We start from the raw sequence: 16,359 nt of genomic DNA, 5'->3' as shown, positions 1-16,359 counted from the left end.
CATCTCCTTGTTCCACTGAACTGGGAATGGGGTTGGGTCTTTGTTCATCCCCCGAGGGCAGGTTGTATACGTAGGGGAAATGGAGAATGGTGGGGAATTAGAAGACAGATTCACAAATTGCAGCAGGTTGGAAGGGACCCTCAAAGCTCATGTTGTCAGCAGGGATGTCTCCAACAAGATCAAGCTGGCCAGGCCCCCATCAAGTTTGACCTTCAGTGTCTCTAGGGATGGGGTCTCCACCACGTCTCTGGGCAACCTGTCCCAGTATTTCACTACTGTCGTTGTGCAGAACGTCCTCCTGATGTCTAACCTGTATCTCCCCTGCTCCTGTTCCAAACCATTGCCCTTCATCCTGTCACACAGGTTGCATTGCATTGGGTTGGAAGGAACCCTCAAAGGACACTACAGGTCCTTCTGAACAGTCACTCCCCAGCATTCCCACAGGTTCCCTTCAGGTAGTGAAATACAGTTCTAAGTTTTCCCTGGAGCCTGCTCTTCTCCGGGCTGAACAAGTCCCAGCTCTCTCAGCATGTTCCCAGACCATTCCCTCTTGGCCTGTCTCTGGACACCCTTTATGAAAAGTCTCTCCCCAGCTTTCCTGTAGGATCTCTTCAGGTACTGGAAGGCAGCTCTAGGGTGCTTAGCTTGCCAGGGTAGACTCAGGTCTAATGAAGGGAGGCCTTCACCTCCCTTTCTCTTGGGGTATCTTCCTCCGTGGTTTCCATAGCACAGCAAGCTTCATCTCAGCACTTGGGCCACTGGAAGGCTTCCAGTTGGGAATCCATTGGTGCCTCCTCCAATACCTTTCATGTAGCAGGGGGAGCTTGGTGTTTGTCAGCCCTGAATCCTGGTGGTGCTTTCTGTTTGTCTTCCTCTCCCCATAGAATGAGATGGTTCGGGAGCTGGACGGCCACGTCCTCAAGTGCGTGAAAGACCAGAACGGCAACCACGTGGTGCAGAAGTGCATTGAGTGTGTGCAGCCTCAGTCCCTGCAGTTCATCATCGATGCCTTTAAGGGACAGGTGAGTCCTGCACCCACATCCTGACTCATCTTTGTGTTCTTCAAAGCTGCTTTGAGCAGGGTGAGAGGGGTTGTAACTTGTTCGGCTTCTCTGGCTTCTAAACGTTAGCAGGCATCGGCTGAAAGGTTTCCACTGGGGAGCCTGGAAGCTCCTTGCTCTTGTCTCTGTTATTTCTGTGCAGGTGCAGCACAGTAAAGCATGCTTGCAAACATGTTTTCTTGAACACTGAGAGGGTTTTGACTGATAGAGGCAAAACCTAGTCTCTCACTACTGTATCTTCACAGGATCACAGAATGCTGGGGGTTGGAAAGGACCTCTGGAGAGGACCTAACCTAACCTCCTGCCAAAGCAGGGTCACCTAGAGAAGGTCACACAGGAACACATCCTGGCAGGTTTTGAAAGTCTCCAGAGATGGAGACTGCACCACATCTCTGGGTAGCCTGCTCCAGGGCTCTACCACCCTTAAATTAAAGAAGTTCCTCCTGATGTTTAGATGGAGCTTCCTATGTTCAGCTTTGTGGCTGTGACCCCTTGTCCTGTCGCTGGGCACCACCAAAAAAAGCTTGGCCCCATCCTCCTGACACCTACCCTTGAAGTACTGATCAGCATTGATGAGATCCCCCTCAGTCCTCTTTTCTCCAGGCTAAACAGCCCCAAGTCCCTCAGACTTTCCTTATCACAGAGATGTTCCAGTCCCCTAGCCATCTTTCTAGCCCTTTGTTTTACCCTCTCAAACAGTTCCTTGTCCTTCAAAGGACACCACCTTCACAGTAAAGGTGGTGAGCAGAATTCTGTGGTGAGCACAGTCAACTTGAGTTGTGCTCCCTGGCTGTGAGGTTGGCATAGAGGAGAGGAGCACTGTTTGCCAAGGGCCTCAAACCAGAGCAGAACATGAGTTTGGTCTAGCAAAGTGCAGTTCCTTGTGCTTCATTCTCCAGTGTTCTCTTGATGTCCTCTTCTGCATCGATGGCCTGGATCTGAATTGGCTGCATTGTGCCTGCAGTCAGCTTGCCTTCCATTCCAGAGGCACTGGTTTGGGTGTTCCCAACTTCAGCTTAATTGGCTTTAGAGAAGGACTTTGAAGTATTGCTGGGTTTTGCCGTAGGGGATGAGGGGAGCCTGTGGCTGCTCCAGCAGGACCCAGCCTTTATTAGTTTGGCTGCTCCTAGAGCGGCTCTGAAGGCAGAGACTTGCTTGGCTCTGTCCAAACAAGCAGGCTCGTAGCTGGAAACCTGCTCAGCAGATTTGCTGGTTAGAGTTCAGCTTTGGAGCTTCCACTGGGGAGTTGGGCAAGGCAGAAGATACCTCTGGGAGCTCAGCTGATGACACCAACACTTTCTGAGCAGCCCTCTCGGTTGCATCTGAACTTTCATGTGGAAGATGAAACTTAGCACCTCAAGACTATTTTCCTGCAGTTAATTGCATTTCAGGTCTTGTTTCCCTGCACAGTTTGCTCCCTAGTTATTAAAAATGTGTAGCCTGTCAATTTAACTTTGGGCTTGGATTTGCTTTTTTCTTTCTAATTTAAAGCAGCCAAAGAGGACTTTGCTCAGTTTCCTGTCCAGAGCACAGCAATAATCAAATGTGTGCTGTTCTTCCTGACAGATTTGGTAATCCCTGAGAAATGAGAGGGGAGGCTTTTTCTGTTGTCCTTTCTCCTCAGAAGCAGTCAAGGCTTTTAAACAAAATCCAACCAGTGGAAGAAAATCCTTTGCTGAGCATTTTTCACTTTCCTGGTTCATACCATTTGTTGTGTGATTTAACCCACGCAGCTGGCAAGCAGCAGGCTGGCTTTCCTCTTCTGGAACACCTTCTGATGGTGCTTGGTTGTCCCAGTGGGCTTTTTATTTGCCATGAGGCTTTGCCGTGCATCCCTGTGTATTGCAGTTGTGATTGGTAATGATACTCTGATCACAGAGTGGTGAGGGCTGGAAGGGACCTCTGGAGATCATCCAGTCCAAACCTCTGGAGAGTCCAAACCATCCAGTCCAAACCCCCTGCTCCAGCAGGGCACCCACAGCATCTTGCCCAGGAGCACAATGGCCGGGGAGTGGGGGTTGGAAGCTCTCCAGAGAAGGAGACTCCACAACCTCTCTGGGCAGCCTGCTCCAGGCCTCCAGCACCCTCACACCAACCAAGTTTCTCTTCCTGGTCAGATGGAACCTCTTGGGTTCCTGTTTGTGTCCATTGCCCCTTGTGCTGTCTCTGGGCACCACTGAGCAGAGTCTGGCCCCATCCAAATGACCTCCACCCTTCAGCTCTTGGTGAGCATTGCTCAGATCCCCTCTGGGGCTGCTCTTCTCCAGGCTCAACAACCCCAGGGCTCTCAGCTTTTCCTCCTCACAGAGATGCTTCAGGCCCCTCAGCATCTTCCCAGCCTCTGATGGACTCTCTCCAGTAGTTCCCTGACTGTTGAACTGGGGAGCCCAGAACTGGACCCAGTACTCCAGACAGGGCCTCACCAGCGCAGAGTCGAAAGCGAGGAGAACTTACTTGACGTGCTGGCCACGCTCTTCTTCACGCCCCCTAGCAGACCATGTGCTTTCTTGGCCCTGAGGGCACATTGCTGACTCATTTGTTTCCCTGCCCCATGGGTGGGGAAGCAGCAGCACAGGTAGGGCTGTGCTGTGCCTGCCGTCACCTGCCAATGCTGCGGCAGCAGGGGACAGATGCTCCCAGTTCCACTTGATGCTGTCTCGAGCTGCCAGCGCTGCAAGCTCTCCTCACCTGCCATCTCTGGGTGAAGCCACTGTGTGTTCATAGAAGTGCAGGGGGGTTCTGGGGTTCCCAAGGACTAACAGAGGTGTTACTGCCTGTGCTTGCCTGTCTCTGCCGAGCGCAGGTCTTCGCCTTGTCCACACACCCCTACGGCTGCCGCGTCATCCAGAGGATCCTGGAGCACTGCCTGCCCGAGCAGACCCTGCCCATCCTGGAGGAGCTTCACCAACACACCGAGCAGCTTGTGCAGGTCAGTGTGGGGAGGAGCAGAGCTGCTGCTGTGAGATGGTTCTTGCCTGCTGCCCTGCAGTAGGAACGCTGCCGGCAGCCTCTTGGGGATGGCAACTGGAGCGCTGCTGGGGTCAGCTGAGCACAGGGAGGCTGCTCCTGAGGAGGGATGGGAAGGAGCATGGCAGACAAGGAGAACATCATCACTGACCCTAAAATCAAGGAATCATAGAATGGTTTGGGTTGGAAGGGACCCTAAAGATCATCCAGTTCCAGCCCCCTTGTCGTGGACAGGGACATATCCCACTAGCTCAGCTTGCCCAAGGCCTCATCCGGCCTGGCCTTGAACACCCCCAGAGAGGTGTTCCAGTGTCTCATTTGTTCTGGTTATGTGCAAATACCCAGCAGGTACCAAGCTGTAGTCACTTTGCTTTCTGAAAGGATCTTGAGTGTCCTGTTGCTTCACTCCAGACCTGAGAGTGCCAGAAGGATCTAAAGGGGGCTGATGTGAAGAGCTGGTCACTGCTTGGCAAAGAAACTGCCAAGTGATTTGGGTTCTTGAAATCACAGAACCTTTTTGGTTGGAAAAGACCTTTCCTGGCTGCCTTTCCTCCTCCTTGCAGTCCTCTGGGGAGTTGTTTCACTGGGATCCTGGTATTTGGCCTACAACAGGGAAGGAACCCTGTCCTGTATGCTCATGTCCTTGGCATGTGGAAGGTGGGAAGAGGGTGGACATGGAGGGGAGGCATCAGGTCATACCTCTGGCTTTGTGGTCTGGGATCTGAATATACCCCCATTCAGAATGTGACCATGCAATAAGGAGTCTCCTCTAGCTGGAGCCATGGCACAGCCCTCCAGGGCTTGTGATTTGGTGTGTTTGAACCTGGAGGAAGCAAAGAAACTTGAACTACACAGAGTATTGATATCAGAGAATCATAGAATGGCTTGGGTTGGAAGGAACCTTGCAGACCATCTACTCCAACCTCCCTGCCACGGGCAGGGACGCCTCTCAACTAGACTTGGCTGTTCAAGGTCTCACCCATGAGATGCCATGGTCAAGGACATTCTCTTCAGTGTTAGGACTTGATGCAGCATTTTCCCTCCTGGTAAAGCTCCAGAAGGGCCTTTTTCACAGGATGTTAGGGGTTGGAAGGGACCTCTGAAGGTCATAGAGTCCAACCTCCCCTGCCAGAACAGGACTATAGAATCCAGCACAGGTCACACAGGAACACATCCAGATGGGGCTTGAAAGTCTCCAGAGAAGGAGACTCCACAACCCCTCTAGGGAGCCTGCTCCAGTGCTCTGTGACCTTCACAGTGAAGAAGTTCCTCCTCATGCTGAGGTGGAACCTCCTGTGCTGGAGTTGATATCCATTGCCTTTTGTCTGTGATTTGTGCAGCAGCTGTTTCAGTGAGTGCTTAGCTCAGGTTTGTGGGTCACAATGCAGAGTGGGGACTGGTATGGTGTGAGTGGTTCCTGTCTAGGTTTTGTCACACTCTTCTGCTGTCCCCCCCACAGGACCAGTATGGGAACTATGTCATCCAGCACGTCCTGGAGCATGGGCGGCCTGAGGACAAGAGCAAGATTGTAGCAGAGATCAGAGGCAACGTGCTGGTCTTGAGTCAACATAAATTTGCCAGGTATGGGTTTGTTTCTTTGACTGTCCATGCCCCATGGAAGCATGGGCACGTGGTAGAGGTGCAGAAGAGTTGGGGTGAAGTGCAAGGAGGTGAAAATAACATTGTGCCTACCCACACAAAGCTGTTTGTAACTGCTGCTGAGCTGGGCTGGGTGGCTGGCAGGGTAAGTTTCACTTGTGATGAAGATCTTGGAGTCAAAGAGTTGCTTTGGTTGGAAAGGACCTTAAATATCATCCAGCTCAACCAGTCTCTTAACTCTGGCAAGGCTGTGGCTAAACCATGACCCTCAGCACTGCATCTCTGCCTCTTTTAAGCACCTCCAGGGGTGGGCATTCAGCCACCTCCCTGGGCAAGCCTGTGCCAGTCTTTGAGAACCCTTTCAATGAAGAAGTTTCTTCTGATGTCCAATCTAGACCTCCCCTGCTGCAACTTGAGGCCATTTCCTCTTCTATTCATTGGGATGAGAGACCAGACTCCCCCTGGCTCCAGTCTCGTTGCAGAGAGCAATGAGGTCTCCTCTCAGCCTTCTCTTCTCCATACCAAACAACCCCATTTCCTTCAGCAGCTGCTCTCCAGACACTTCAGCAGCTTTATTGATGTTCTTGCAGAGAACACCCTGCTCTCTTTAAGAGCTGCCTCCACTGAGGGGCATCCCTAACCCTTTGGAGCAGCAGATAGACCTGGAAAACCATAGAATCATAGAATGCTTTGGGTTGAAAAAGACCTTAAATGTCAACCATTCTCTAACTCTGCCAAGGCTGGTGCTAAGCCATGGCCCTCAGCACCACTTCTCAGCCTCTTTGAAACACCTGCATGGATGGGGATCCAACCACCTCCCTGGGCAGCCTGTGCCAGTCTTTGAGAACCCTTTCAGTAAAGAAGCTGCTTCTTAGTTTCCAGCCTAAAGCTCCCTTGCTGCAACCTGAGGCCATTTCCTGTTGTCCTAAGATGAGAAGTGTGGAAGATGTAGCTACTCTTCAAAGATGTGGAAGAGTAGCTCCAATCCATTTTCCTGGCCATGACCAAGAGTTTCTCTGTGTGGTATCTTCCTTCCTTTTGCTGTTTTGTCACCTGCTCGCCCTCCCTTGGATAATCACACACCGCAGGAAGTAGTTCCTTGCCCCTGGGAAGCTCTGTCAAGCCACAAGGGAAACTGGGAAATCAATTCAGCAGTGATTCTTTGTCTTCCCACTTTACATCTGAGCTTTATGTACACAGAGTCTTGCAGTCTTTTCTGAGACACATGCATGATGGTGTCCTCCTAGGGAAGCTGCAGCAGCCTGAGCTTGTTAGTCCAGTTGCTACTGAGCACCACGTGGGTAGAAGCAAATTCCAGGGTACCTGAGTGGATGTCAAGACAAAAATCATACTTTCCACATGGGTAAATTCCTTTGGTGCTCTGAGACATTGGAACATGAGTGCTGAGCTCTTCAAAGGCTCAACATTCCCCCCCCTCTTCTTATGATGAATAAAACACAGCTTTAATGCTTCTGGACACAGGGGAAGTGTAACATTAACAAGAGTTAGGGGAGCCTGCTCTTAATGTTGTTGTTTCAGATCCTTCCTTGGTCTTTCCCTAAATTTCTTTCCAGATGCAGCACTAATTAGTGTAGGATGTCCCCTGAGCTGAGCACTAGTTGGGGCAAACCACTTGGTGATTTGATGATTCACTCAAGGAGGCAGAGGATGAGACTAGCAGAAGTCTTCATCCCCTTTCATGTATCCTATTTAACTTGGCTCTCTGGAGAGCAGAGAGAGGCAGCTGATGCAGTCAGGAATTTGGGAAGTTAAGATCTTTTGTTCCTGAAGAAGTATTTCCCTGTTGTTCTAACCTTGCACCTCTCTTCCTGTACTGAGAAAACCAAAGAGCAGCTCATCTGCCTCTCTGATGTGCTTGCTGTGAGCACAGAGCCTGATCTCAGACGTGGATCCTTGTAGAGTTCCCCAGATTTGGGTGAAATAAAACTTGAACTGGTCCTTTCTACCCAAATTCCAACTCAGATGCAAGTTCCTTTGACTGATCTGCTTCTCACTGAAATCCTGTGCCAGCACAGCCAGCATGGTGGGGTCAAGTTTCTCCTCCTGGTCAGACGATGGAACCTCCTGGGTTCCAGTTTGTGCCCACTGCTCCTTGTCCTGTCCCCAGGCCCCACTGACAAGAGTCTGGCCCCATCTTCTTGCCCCCCACCTTTAGCTCTTGCTGAGCATTCACAGAATCACAGAAACATTCACGTTGGAAAAGACCCTCAGGATAACCAAGACCAGCCCAGAACCCTACTCTACAAGGCTCACCCCTAAACCATAGCCCCAAGCACCACATCCAAACCACCCTGAAACACATCCAGGGTTGGGGACTGCACCACCACCCTGGGCAGCTCATTCCAATCTCTGACCACTCTTGCTGTGAAAATTTTTCTCCTAATGTCCAGTCTAAACCTCCCCAGCTGCAGCTTGAGGCCATTCCCTCTTGTTCCATCACTAATTACCTGTGAGAAGAGACCAGCACCAACTTCTCCACAACCTCCTTTCAGGTAGTTGAGGTCTCTCCGCAGCCTCCTCTTCTCCAAACTAAGCATCCCCAGCTCCTTCAGTCACTCTTCATCAGGTTTATTTTCCAGACCCTTCACAGCTTCCTTGCCCTCCTCTGCCCTGGCTCCAGCACCTCCACATCTCTCGTATTGAGGTGCCCCAAACTGAGCACAGCACTCGAGGTGTGGCCTCACCAGAGCTGAGCACCAGGGGACAATCCCCTCCCTCTGGGGCCACAGAGACCACGTCTGCCTTTGCTAGGAGCAGGAGAGATCTCCTTGGGCTTGAACAGAAAGCCCAGCAGGGCTGCTGGTGCTCAGAGGTCGTCCTTGGTGTCTTGCAGCAACGTGGTGGAGAAGTGCGTGACGCACGCGTCGCGCACGGAGCGCGCCATGCTGATCGACGAGGTGTGCACCATGAACGACGGCCCCCACAGTGCCTTATACACCATGATGAAGGACCAGTATGCCAACTACGTGGTACAGAAGATGATAGACGTGGCAGAGCCAGCCCAGAGGAAGATTGTCATGCACAAGGTAAGCAGCTGCCCTCCCTCGGTGAGGGTTGGAGGCCTGGGTGAGGCTTGTGGCTGCCGCGCCGGTTGCACAGTTAAAACCAGGCTGAGGTGTTTGTGTTTGCCCTCCAGGGTTTGCTGCCAGAAGCAGAGAACTGTTGGGGGAAAAGCCCTCTAAGGTCAGCCAGGCCAACCATCAACCCAACACTGCCATGGCCGCTAGACCATGTCCCCAGGTGCCATGGCCACACCTTCCTTGAACACCTCCAAGGGTGGGGACTCCACCACCTCCCTGGGCAGCCTGTGCCAATCCCTGACCACTCTTCCAGCAAAGAAGGTTTTCCTCATTTCCAACCTAACCCTCCCCTGGCACAATTTCAGGCCATTTCCTTTTCTGTCACCTGAGACTAGGGAGAAGAGCCAACCTCCACCTTACTGCAACCTCCTTCCAGGGAGCTGTAAAGAGCAATGCGGTCTCCCCTCAACCTCTTGTTCTCCAGACAACCCCAGCTCCCTCAGCTGCTCCTCCCCAGCCCTGTTCTTCAGACCCTTCCCCAGCTTTGTTGCCCTTCTCTGGACCTGCTCCATCCCCTCAATGTCCTCCTTGAAGTAAGGAGCCCAGAAGTGATCCCAGTAATTCAGTAATAGCTGAAACACAGAAATGCAATAATGAGATGCAGTTTGGGCTGAAAACTGCCTGGCTGCTTCCAGCAGTCTCTCCTGACCTACTAACCTAGTTCTGTGCTCGTGGTGTAGCAAACGCTCCTGAAATCCTCCCAGCCTGGCACAGCAGCAGCAGAGGGCTGGTGCCCAGGAGGGGCTGGTGCCCAGGAGGAGCTGGGCAGGGCTGGCAATGATGTCACACTTGCCCTCGCTGAGAGCTGTGCTCGCTGAGGGGAGCATCTCTGTGTGCTCAGTGCAGCTGAGCCAGCCCCTGCCCACCCCCAGCCTGGCCCTGCTGCCCCTCTTCGAGCGGTGCCGGCGCTGCCGTGCCATCTCGTGCCCCTGCTCTGCAGCCCTGCTGAGGACAGGCTGGTGACACTGTGCTGAGAGGAGCTGCTGCAGCAGCACCTGGCCTGGAGCCATTCATCAACATTCCTGCCTCTGGGTGCTGTGGAGGGGCTCCCAGGTGCAGTGCAAAGCTGCAGCCTTTGACTGCAGACAGGTTCAGGATCTCACATTTGTCAGAACGGAGGCATTTTGGAACTCATCTGCAGTGCCTCCAGTCCTGCCCCCCAGGGCTGTGTGCCTGCTGCCTGAGGGCAGGAAGCTCTCCAACAGGTGATGTCTTCCATTCCTTTAAACCATGTCCCCAGGGGCCATGGCCACACCTTTCTTGAACACCTCCAGGGATGGGGACTCCACCGCCTCCCTTGGCAGCCTGTACCAATCCCTGACCACTCTTGCAGTGATGGTGGGGAGACACTGGCACAGGTTGCCCAGGGAGCCTGTGGCTGCCTCCTCCCTGCAGGTGTTCAAGACCAGGCTGGATGAGGCCTCGGGCAACCTGGGCTGGTGGGAGGTGTCCCTGCCCAGTCGGAACTGGATGATCATTGTTGCCCCTTCCAACTCAAAGCACTCTGTGATTCCGTGGCTGTGTTCAGGTAGCAGCACTGGGTGGGGGGTGTGTTCCTGCTCTTCACCCACCCTTCTCTTCCCCTCCTAGATCCGGCCTCACATCGCTACCCTGCGCAAGTACACCTACGGCAAACACATCCTGGCCAAGCTGGAGAAGTACTACATGAAGAACGGAGTGGACCTGGGGCCCATCTGCGGGCCCCCCAACGGCATCATCTGAGGCAGCCACCCTGGGGAGGAGCTTCCCTTGCCCCTCAGCACCTACCAACCAGCAACCACCACGATTCCAGATCCGGTCAAGAGCGAGGTTGCTTAACACTGCTAAAGAAGAGGAGGTTGGGGGGGGGGGTGGGGGGGGGGGGTGGGTGGTGGAGGGGCAGGGGGGAGGGCAGGAAAAATAAAGGAGAAACAAAACCAACACAACAAAACCAAACCCAACAAAAAAAAGGAAAGGAGAAAAAAAAAAAAAAAAAAAGAAGCCTTTGTAAATTCCTTTTAATTTTATTATGCATAACATTGTACTAATTATTTTTTTTAATTAACTAATTGCCCTGCTGTTTTACTGGTGTATAGAATACTGTACATAGGTACCCAATGTACATGGAAAGAGCCACGTTTCTTTTGGGTTTGGGGTTGTTCTCTTTTCTTCCTTTTTCCCTTTGGTCACTCTTCTTGTATATCTATATTCCAGATGGGGAAACTTTTCAGGGTGGTTGGGTTTGAGGGGAAAACCAAACCAAACCAGCAGCAAAACAACCAACCCACCCCCTCCCGCCCCCTCCCCCCCCCCCCCTCCCCCCATTTTTAACTCAGCAACTTCTCTGCAACCCTCCTTTTAGTTTGTTCTGGTTATTTTGTTGGCTCCTTGGGAGTTGAAAAGTCAGTGAGAAGCTGGGGAATGTTGTTTTTGTTTCTTCAGTTCAGAGGCCACAAATGAGGCTTTTCTAACCAGAAAGAGTCAACTTGGTTAAAAAACAAACAAACCAAACAACAAAGCAAATGGTTTGGAGACTTTTTTAATTGCCTTTTTTTTTGGGGGGGGTGGGGTGGTTGTTAATTTGAGGAGTCTGAGGTGCTGGAGGAGAGAAGTGGCTTTAGCTTGTGGTTTTTAAGGCTGAGAGGTTGAGACCCCAAGCAGGGTTTTTTAAAGCAGGGAAAGGAATGGTTTGGGGAGCAGGGGGAGGGTTGGGTGTGGGGTTGGGTGGTTTCTACTTGGTTTGTTCTGTTGAGATGGAGGAAGAGGGAAGAGCGGAGAGACAGAGAGAGAAAGAGAGAAAGACAGGAGGAGAGGAAAATTTGATCATTTTAAGCATGAGGTTAAAACAAAAATCCAACTCAGCTTTGGTCTTGCTTCTTATAAATATCTAGTGTATACTTGGTGTAGACTTTACATATATAAAGAAAAGAAGGAAAAAAAAAAAAACACAAAAGACAAAAAAAAAAAACCACAAACCAATAAGAATTTGTAGTATTTTCTTGTTTTTTGATGTCTGGAGCTGTATCTATAATGTACCCTAGTAGTGGAACATACTTCTGACTGTACAATTGTACATTTGTAAACCTCTGTAATGTAAATGTGGAGAAGTTTGAATCTTGAACATCTAAAACCCCTTGGATTTTATTTTTGTTTTCTTTTTCTTTCTTTTTTTTTTTTTTGGTAAGAAAAAGGCAAAAAAAAAGCAACAAAAAAAAACAACAACCAAACTTAGGAGCAAAAAAAAAAAAGGCAAAAAACACCCTCACCCCCACCCCCCCTATCCCTCCCCCTGTGCATTTCAGTGTATATTCAACACCTTTTATGGTCGTAGCATATTCTAGTGTTGTATATTGTAAATTGTAATTTCAACCAGAAGTAAATTTCTTCTTCTTTTTGTTTTGGGGGTTTTTTTTTGGTTTGTTTTGAGGGGTGGGGTGAGGGTGTGGTGGGGGAATTGGTTTGGTTTGGTTTTTCTTTGGAAGGAAACCAAAATAATAATGTTCTTTTTTTTTTGCATACGGCTTAGTGTGGGTGGTTTGGGGAAAGAAAAACGATGGGGGTGAAGAAAAACTGAAAAGGGCAAAAGGAAAAAAGGGTAAAGGGGTTGAAAAGGAAAAGGGTTAAAGGAAAAGGGGTTGAAAAGGAAAAGGGTTAAAGGAAAAGGGGTTGAAAAGGAAAAGGGTTAAAGGAAAAGGGTTAAAGGAAAAGGGGTTGAAAAGGAAAAGGGTTAAAGGAAAAGGGGTTGAAAAGGAAAAGGGTTAAAGGAAAAGGGGTTGAAAAGGAAAAGGGTTAAAGGAAAAGGGGTTGAAAAGGAAAAGGGTTAAAGGAAAAGGGGTTGAAAAGGAAAAGGGTTAAAGGAAAAGGGGTTGAAAAGGAAAAGGGTTAAAGGAAAAGGGGTTGAAAAGGAAAAGGGTTAAGGGAAAAGGGGTTGAAAAGGAAAAGGGTTAAGGGAAAAGGGGTTGAAAAGGAAAAGGGTTAAAGGAAAAGGGGTTGAAAAGGAAAAGGGGTTGAAAAGGAAAAGGGTTAAAGGAAAAGGGGTTGAAAAGGAAAAGGGGTTGAAAAGGAAAAGGGTTAAAGGAAAAGGGGTTGAAAAGGAAAAGGGTTAAAGGAAAAGGGGTTGAAAAAGGAAAAGGGTTTAAAGGAAAGGGGTTGAAAAGGAAAAGGGTTAAAGGAAAAGGGGTTGAAAAGGAAAAGGGTTAAAGGAAAAGGGGTTGAAAAGGAAAAGGGTTAAAGGAAAAGGGGTTGAAAAGGAAAAGGGTTAAAGGAAAAGGGGTTGAAAAGGAAAAGGGTTAAAGGAAAGGGGTTGAAAAGGAAAAGGGGTTGAAAAGGAAAGGGGTTGAAAAGGAAAAGGGGTGAAAAGGAAAAGGGTTAAAGGAAAAGGGGTTGAAAAGGAAAGGGGTTAAAGGAAAAGGGGTTGAAAAGGAAAAGGGTTAAAGGAAAAGGGGTTGAAAAGGAAAAGGGTTAAGGGGTTGAAAACAAGGGTTAAAGGAAAAAGGGTTAAAGGGTTGAAGATGGAAAAGGGTTAAGGAAAAAGTTAAAAAGGGTTAAAAAATAAAAGGGTTTAAAAAAGGGTTAAAAATAAAAGGGTTTTAAAAAGGGTTAAAGAAAAAGGATTAGAAAGCAAAAGGGTTAAAGAGAAAGTTAAAAATTATTAGAAAATAAAAGGGTTAAAGAAAAAGGGTTTTAAAAAGGATTAAAAAATAAAAGGGTTAAAGAAAAAAGGTTAAAGAGAAAAGGTTAAAGAAAGGATTAGAAAAGAAAAGTTAAAAAGTTAAAGAAAAGGGTTAAAAAGGATTAGAAAATAAAAGGGTTAAAGAAAAAGAGTTAAAAGGGTTAAAGAAAAAAGGTTAAAGAAAAAGGCTTAAAAAATAAAAGGGTTTAAAGAAAATGGGTTAAAAAAAAAAGGTTTTTAAAAAAGGGTTAAAGAAAAAGGGTTAAAAAATAAAAGGGTTAAAGAAAAAGGATGGAAAACCACAATTAATTAAAAAAAAAAGGATTAAAAAACTCTCCCCCCTCACCCCCCCCCTAAAAAAACCCCACAAATAACACCACCCAAAAATTAACAGCACCACGAAAAAATGAACAGCACCCACCAAAAAACCCCACAGAAAAACGATGCCACCAAAAAAAAACCCCCCCCCGAGAACAGGACGATAAAAACCACAACCACACAAAAAATAATAGCGGGGGAGGGGAAAAAAAAAGACAATAACAGGAACAAAAATTAACGGGGGGGTGGGGGAGGGAGGGAAATATAAACCCTCTAAACAAATGCTTGGGTTTCTTCGTTCACCTAGTTGGAGAGTAGGGAAAGGCCTTTTCTTCAGTGGTCTTGCAGGAGCTTGGGTCAGTTCAGAACGAGCGGGGCTTGGGTCATTATTAATTACTGTTCTGATTTGGGGGGGGGGGGGGTGTATTTTCTTTTTGGACTCTGGAGAGATCGGGTTTTTGCTTCTTTTGTGACAGTAAGAAACGAGGAGTGCAAAAGTACAGCCCCCTCCCCCCCAACCCCTTTGCCTTTAGGATATTTTTTTTTCCCCTCCCTCCCCCCCCCCAACCTTTTCACCTTGTAAAGTGTGAATCGCCTCCTTTTGCCCCCTTCCCCCACCCCCCTTCCCCTTTCCCCCCCTTTTTTTGTACAGAAGATGAACTGTATTTTGCATTTTGTCTACTTGTAAGTGAATGTAACATACTGTCAATTCCCCCCCCCACCCCACCCCTTCCTCCCTTCTCCCCCTCGTTTGAATATAGACCCCTCCTCCCTCCCCTCCCCTCCCCCCTGTAACACTACACGGTGTACATTTACAGAGCCTTGTGTATATTTCCAATGAAAAAAAAAAAAAAAGAAATAAAAAACCACAAAAAAAACAAAACAGGAGAAAAAACAAAACCAACCAACCCACCACCCACAAAACAAACCCCCCCCACCCCCAACTTTTTTGCAAGCACACTTGTAACCATATGTGTATAATTAACAAACCTGTGTATGCTTATTGCCTGGGCGACTATTTTTTGTAACTCTTGTGTAGATTGTCTCTAAACAACGTGTGATCTTTATTTTGAAAAAATACAGAGACTTTGGAATCTGCCTGCTTGGGCTGCCGGCAGCTGATTGCGCCCCCCCCCCGGCCCCCCGGCCCCGGCCCGGCGCGGCACGGGGGAGCGGCGCGGCGCGGCGGGGGAGCGGCGCGGCGGAGCGCTGGCGGGGCCTGGGGAAGGGGCGGCGAAGACGTGGGATGGGATTGGGATGGAGCGGAATCGGGGTGGAAGGGGAGGGAAAAGAATGGGAAGGGAATGGGAAAGGGAAGGGAATGGGAAAGAATGGGAAGGGAATGGGAAAGAATGGGAAGGGAATGGGAAAGGAAAAGTAACGGAAAAGAAAGGGAATGGGAAAGAATGGAATGGGTAAGGAATGGAAAAGGAATGGGAAAGAATAGAAAGGAAAAGAAATGGGAAAGAATAGAAAGGAGAAGGAATGGGAAAGAATGGAATGGGAAAGGAATGGGAAAGAATGGAATGGGAAAGGAATGGAAAAGAAAAGGAATGGGAAAGTAATGGGAAAGAATAGAAAGGAAAAGGAATGGGAAAGAATGGAATGGGAAAGGAATGGAAAAGAAAAGGAATGGGAAAGTAATGGGAAAGAATAGAAAGGAAAAGGAATGGGAAAGAATGGAATGGGTAAGGAATGGAAAAGGAATGGGAAGGAATGGAATGGGAAAGAATAGGAAAAGGAATGGGAAAGAAATGGGTAAGGAATGGAAAAGGAATGGGAAAGAATAGGAGAAGGAATGGGAAAGTAATGGGAAAGAATAGAAAGGAAAAGGAATGGGAAAGAATGGAATGGGAAAGAATAGAAAGGAAAAGGAATGGGAAAGAATAGGAAAAGGAATGGGAAAGAATGGAATGGAAAAGGTATGGGAATGGAATGGGAATGGAATGGGAAAGGAATGGAAAAGAATAGAAAGGAAAAGGAATGGGAAAGTAATGGGAAAGAATAGAAAGGAAAAGGAATAGGAAAGAATGGGAAAGGAATGGAATGGAAAAGGAATGGAATGGAAAAGAATGGAAAATGGAAAAGGAAAAAAGGGATGGAAAAGAATAGAATGGAAAAGGAATGGAATGGAAAAGGAAAATAATAGAATGGGAATGGAATGGAAAAGGAAAAGGAATGGAATTGAAAAGGAATAGAAAAGAATAGAATGGAAAAGGAAAAGAATGGGAAAGGAAAGGAATGGTAAAGGATAGAATGGAAAAGGAATAGAACAGAATAGAATGGAAAAGGAAAGGAATGGAATGGAAAATAGAGTGGAAAAGGAATGGAAAAAAGGAATGGAAAAGGAAAAGAATAGAATGGAAAAGGAATAGAAAAGAATGGAAAAGAATGGAGTGGAATAGGACAGAAAAGGAATAGAAAAAAGAAAAGGAATAGTAAAAAAGAAAATGAATAGAAAAAAAGGAATAGAAAAAAAGAAAAGGTATAGAAAAGAAATTTTTAAAAGGAATAGAAAATGAGGAATAGGAAGAAAAGGAATGGAAAGAAAAGGAATAGAATAGAATTAACCAGGTTGGAAAAGACCTTTGAGATTGTCGAGTCCAACCTATCACCCAACACCATCTAATCAACCAAACCATGGCACCAAGCACCCCATCCA

General features: G+C 48.2%; 1 protein-coding gene and 1 non-coding gene across 8 annotated transcripts in view; both read left to right on the top strand.

Annotated features, from left to right (window-relative positions):
- Window positions 1-10,565, top strand: part of PUM1 (pumilio RNA binding family member 1) — a 92,071-nt gene extending 81,506 nt beyond the window's left edge. For all 7 annotated transcript variants that reach the window (XM_054170380.1, XM_054170375.1, XM_054170379.1 and 4 more), the window contains exons 18-22: window positions 885-1,022; window positions 3,865-3,990; window positions 5,488-5,609; window positions 8,482-8,674; window positions 10,319-10,565. In XM_054170380.1, the coding sequence (XP_054026355.1) occupies window positions 885-1,022; window positions 3,865-3,990; window positions 5,488-5,609; window positions 8,482-8,674; window positions 10,319-10,450 (711 nt within the window). In that variant the 3' untranslated portion in view covers window positions 10,451-10,565. The remainder of the gene's footprint in view (window positions 1-884; window positions 1,023-3,864; window positions 3,991-5,487; window positions 5,610-8,481; window positions 8,675-10,318) is intronic.
- Window positions 9,499-9,584, top strand: LOC128898267 (small nucleolar RNA SNORD103/SNORD85). Its single transcript, XR_008462788.1, has one exon. It is a non-coding gene; the product is annotated as a small nucleolar RNA SNORD103/SNORD85 (small nucleolar RNA).
- Window positions 10,566-16,359: the final 5,794 nt, after the last annotated feature.

This window comes from Dryobates pubescens, chromosome 20 (genome assembly GCF_014839835.1).
Source record: "Dryobates pubescens isolate bDryPub1 chromosome 20, bDryPub1.pri, whole genome shotgun sequence".
Lineage (NCBI taxonomy): Eukaryota > Metazoa > Chordata > Aves > Piciformes > Picidae > Dryobates > Dryobates pubescens.
The sequence above is the reverse complement of the archived record's forward strand: the minus strand, read 5'-3'. Positions and strand labels throughout refer to the sequence as shown.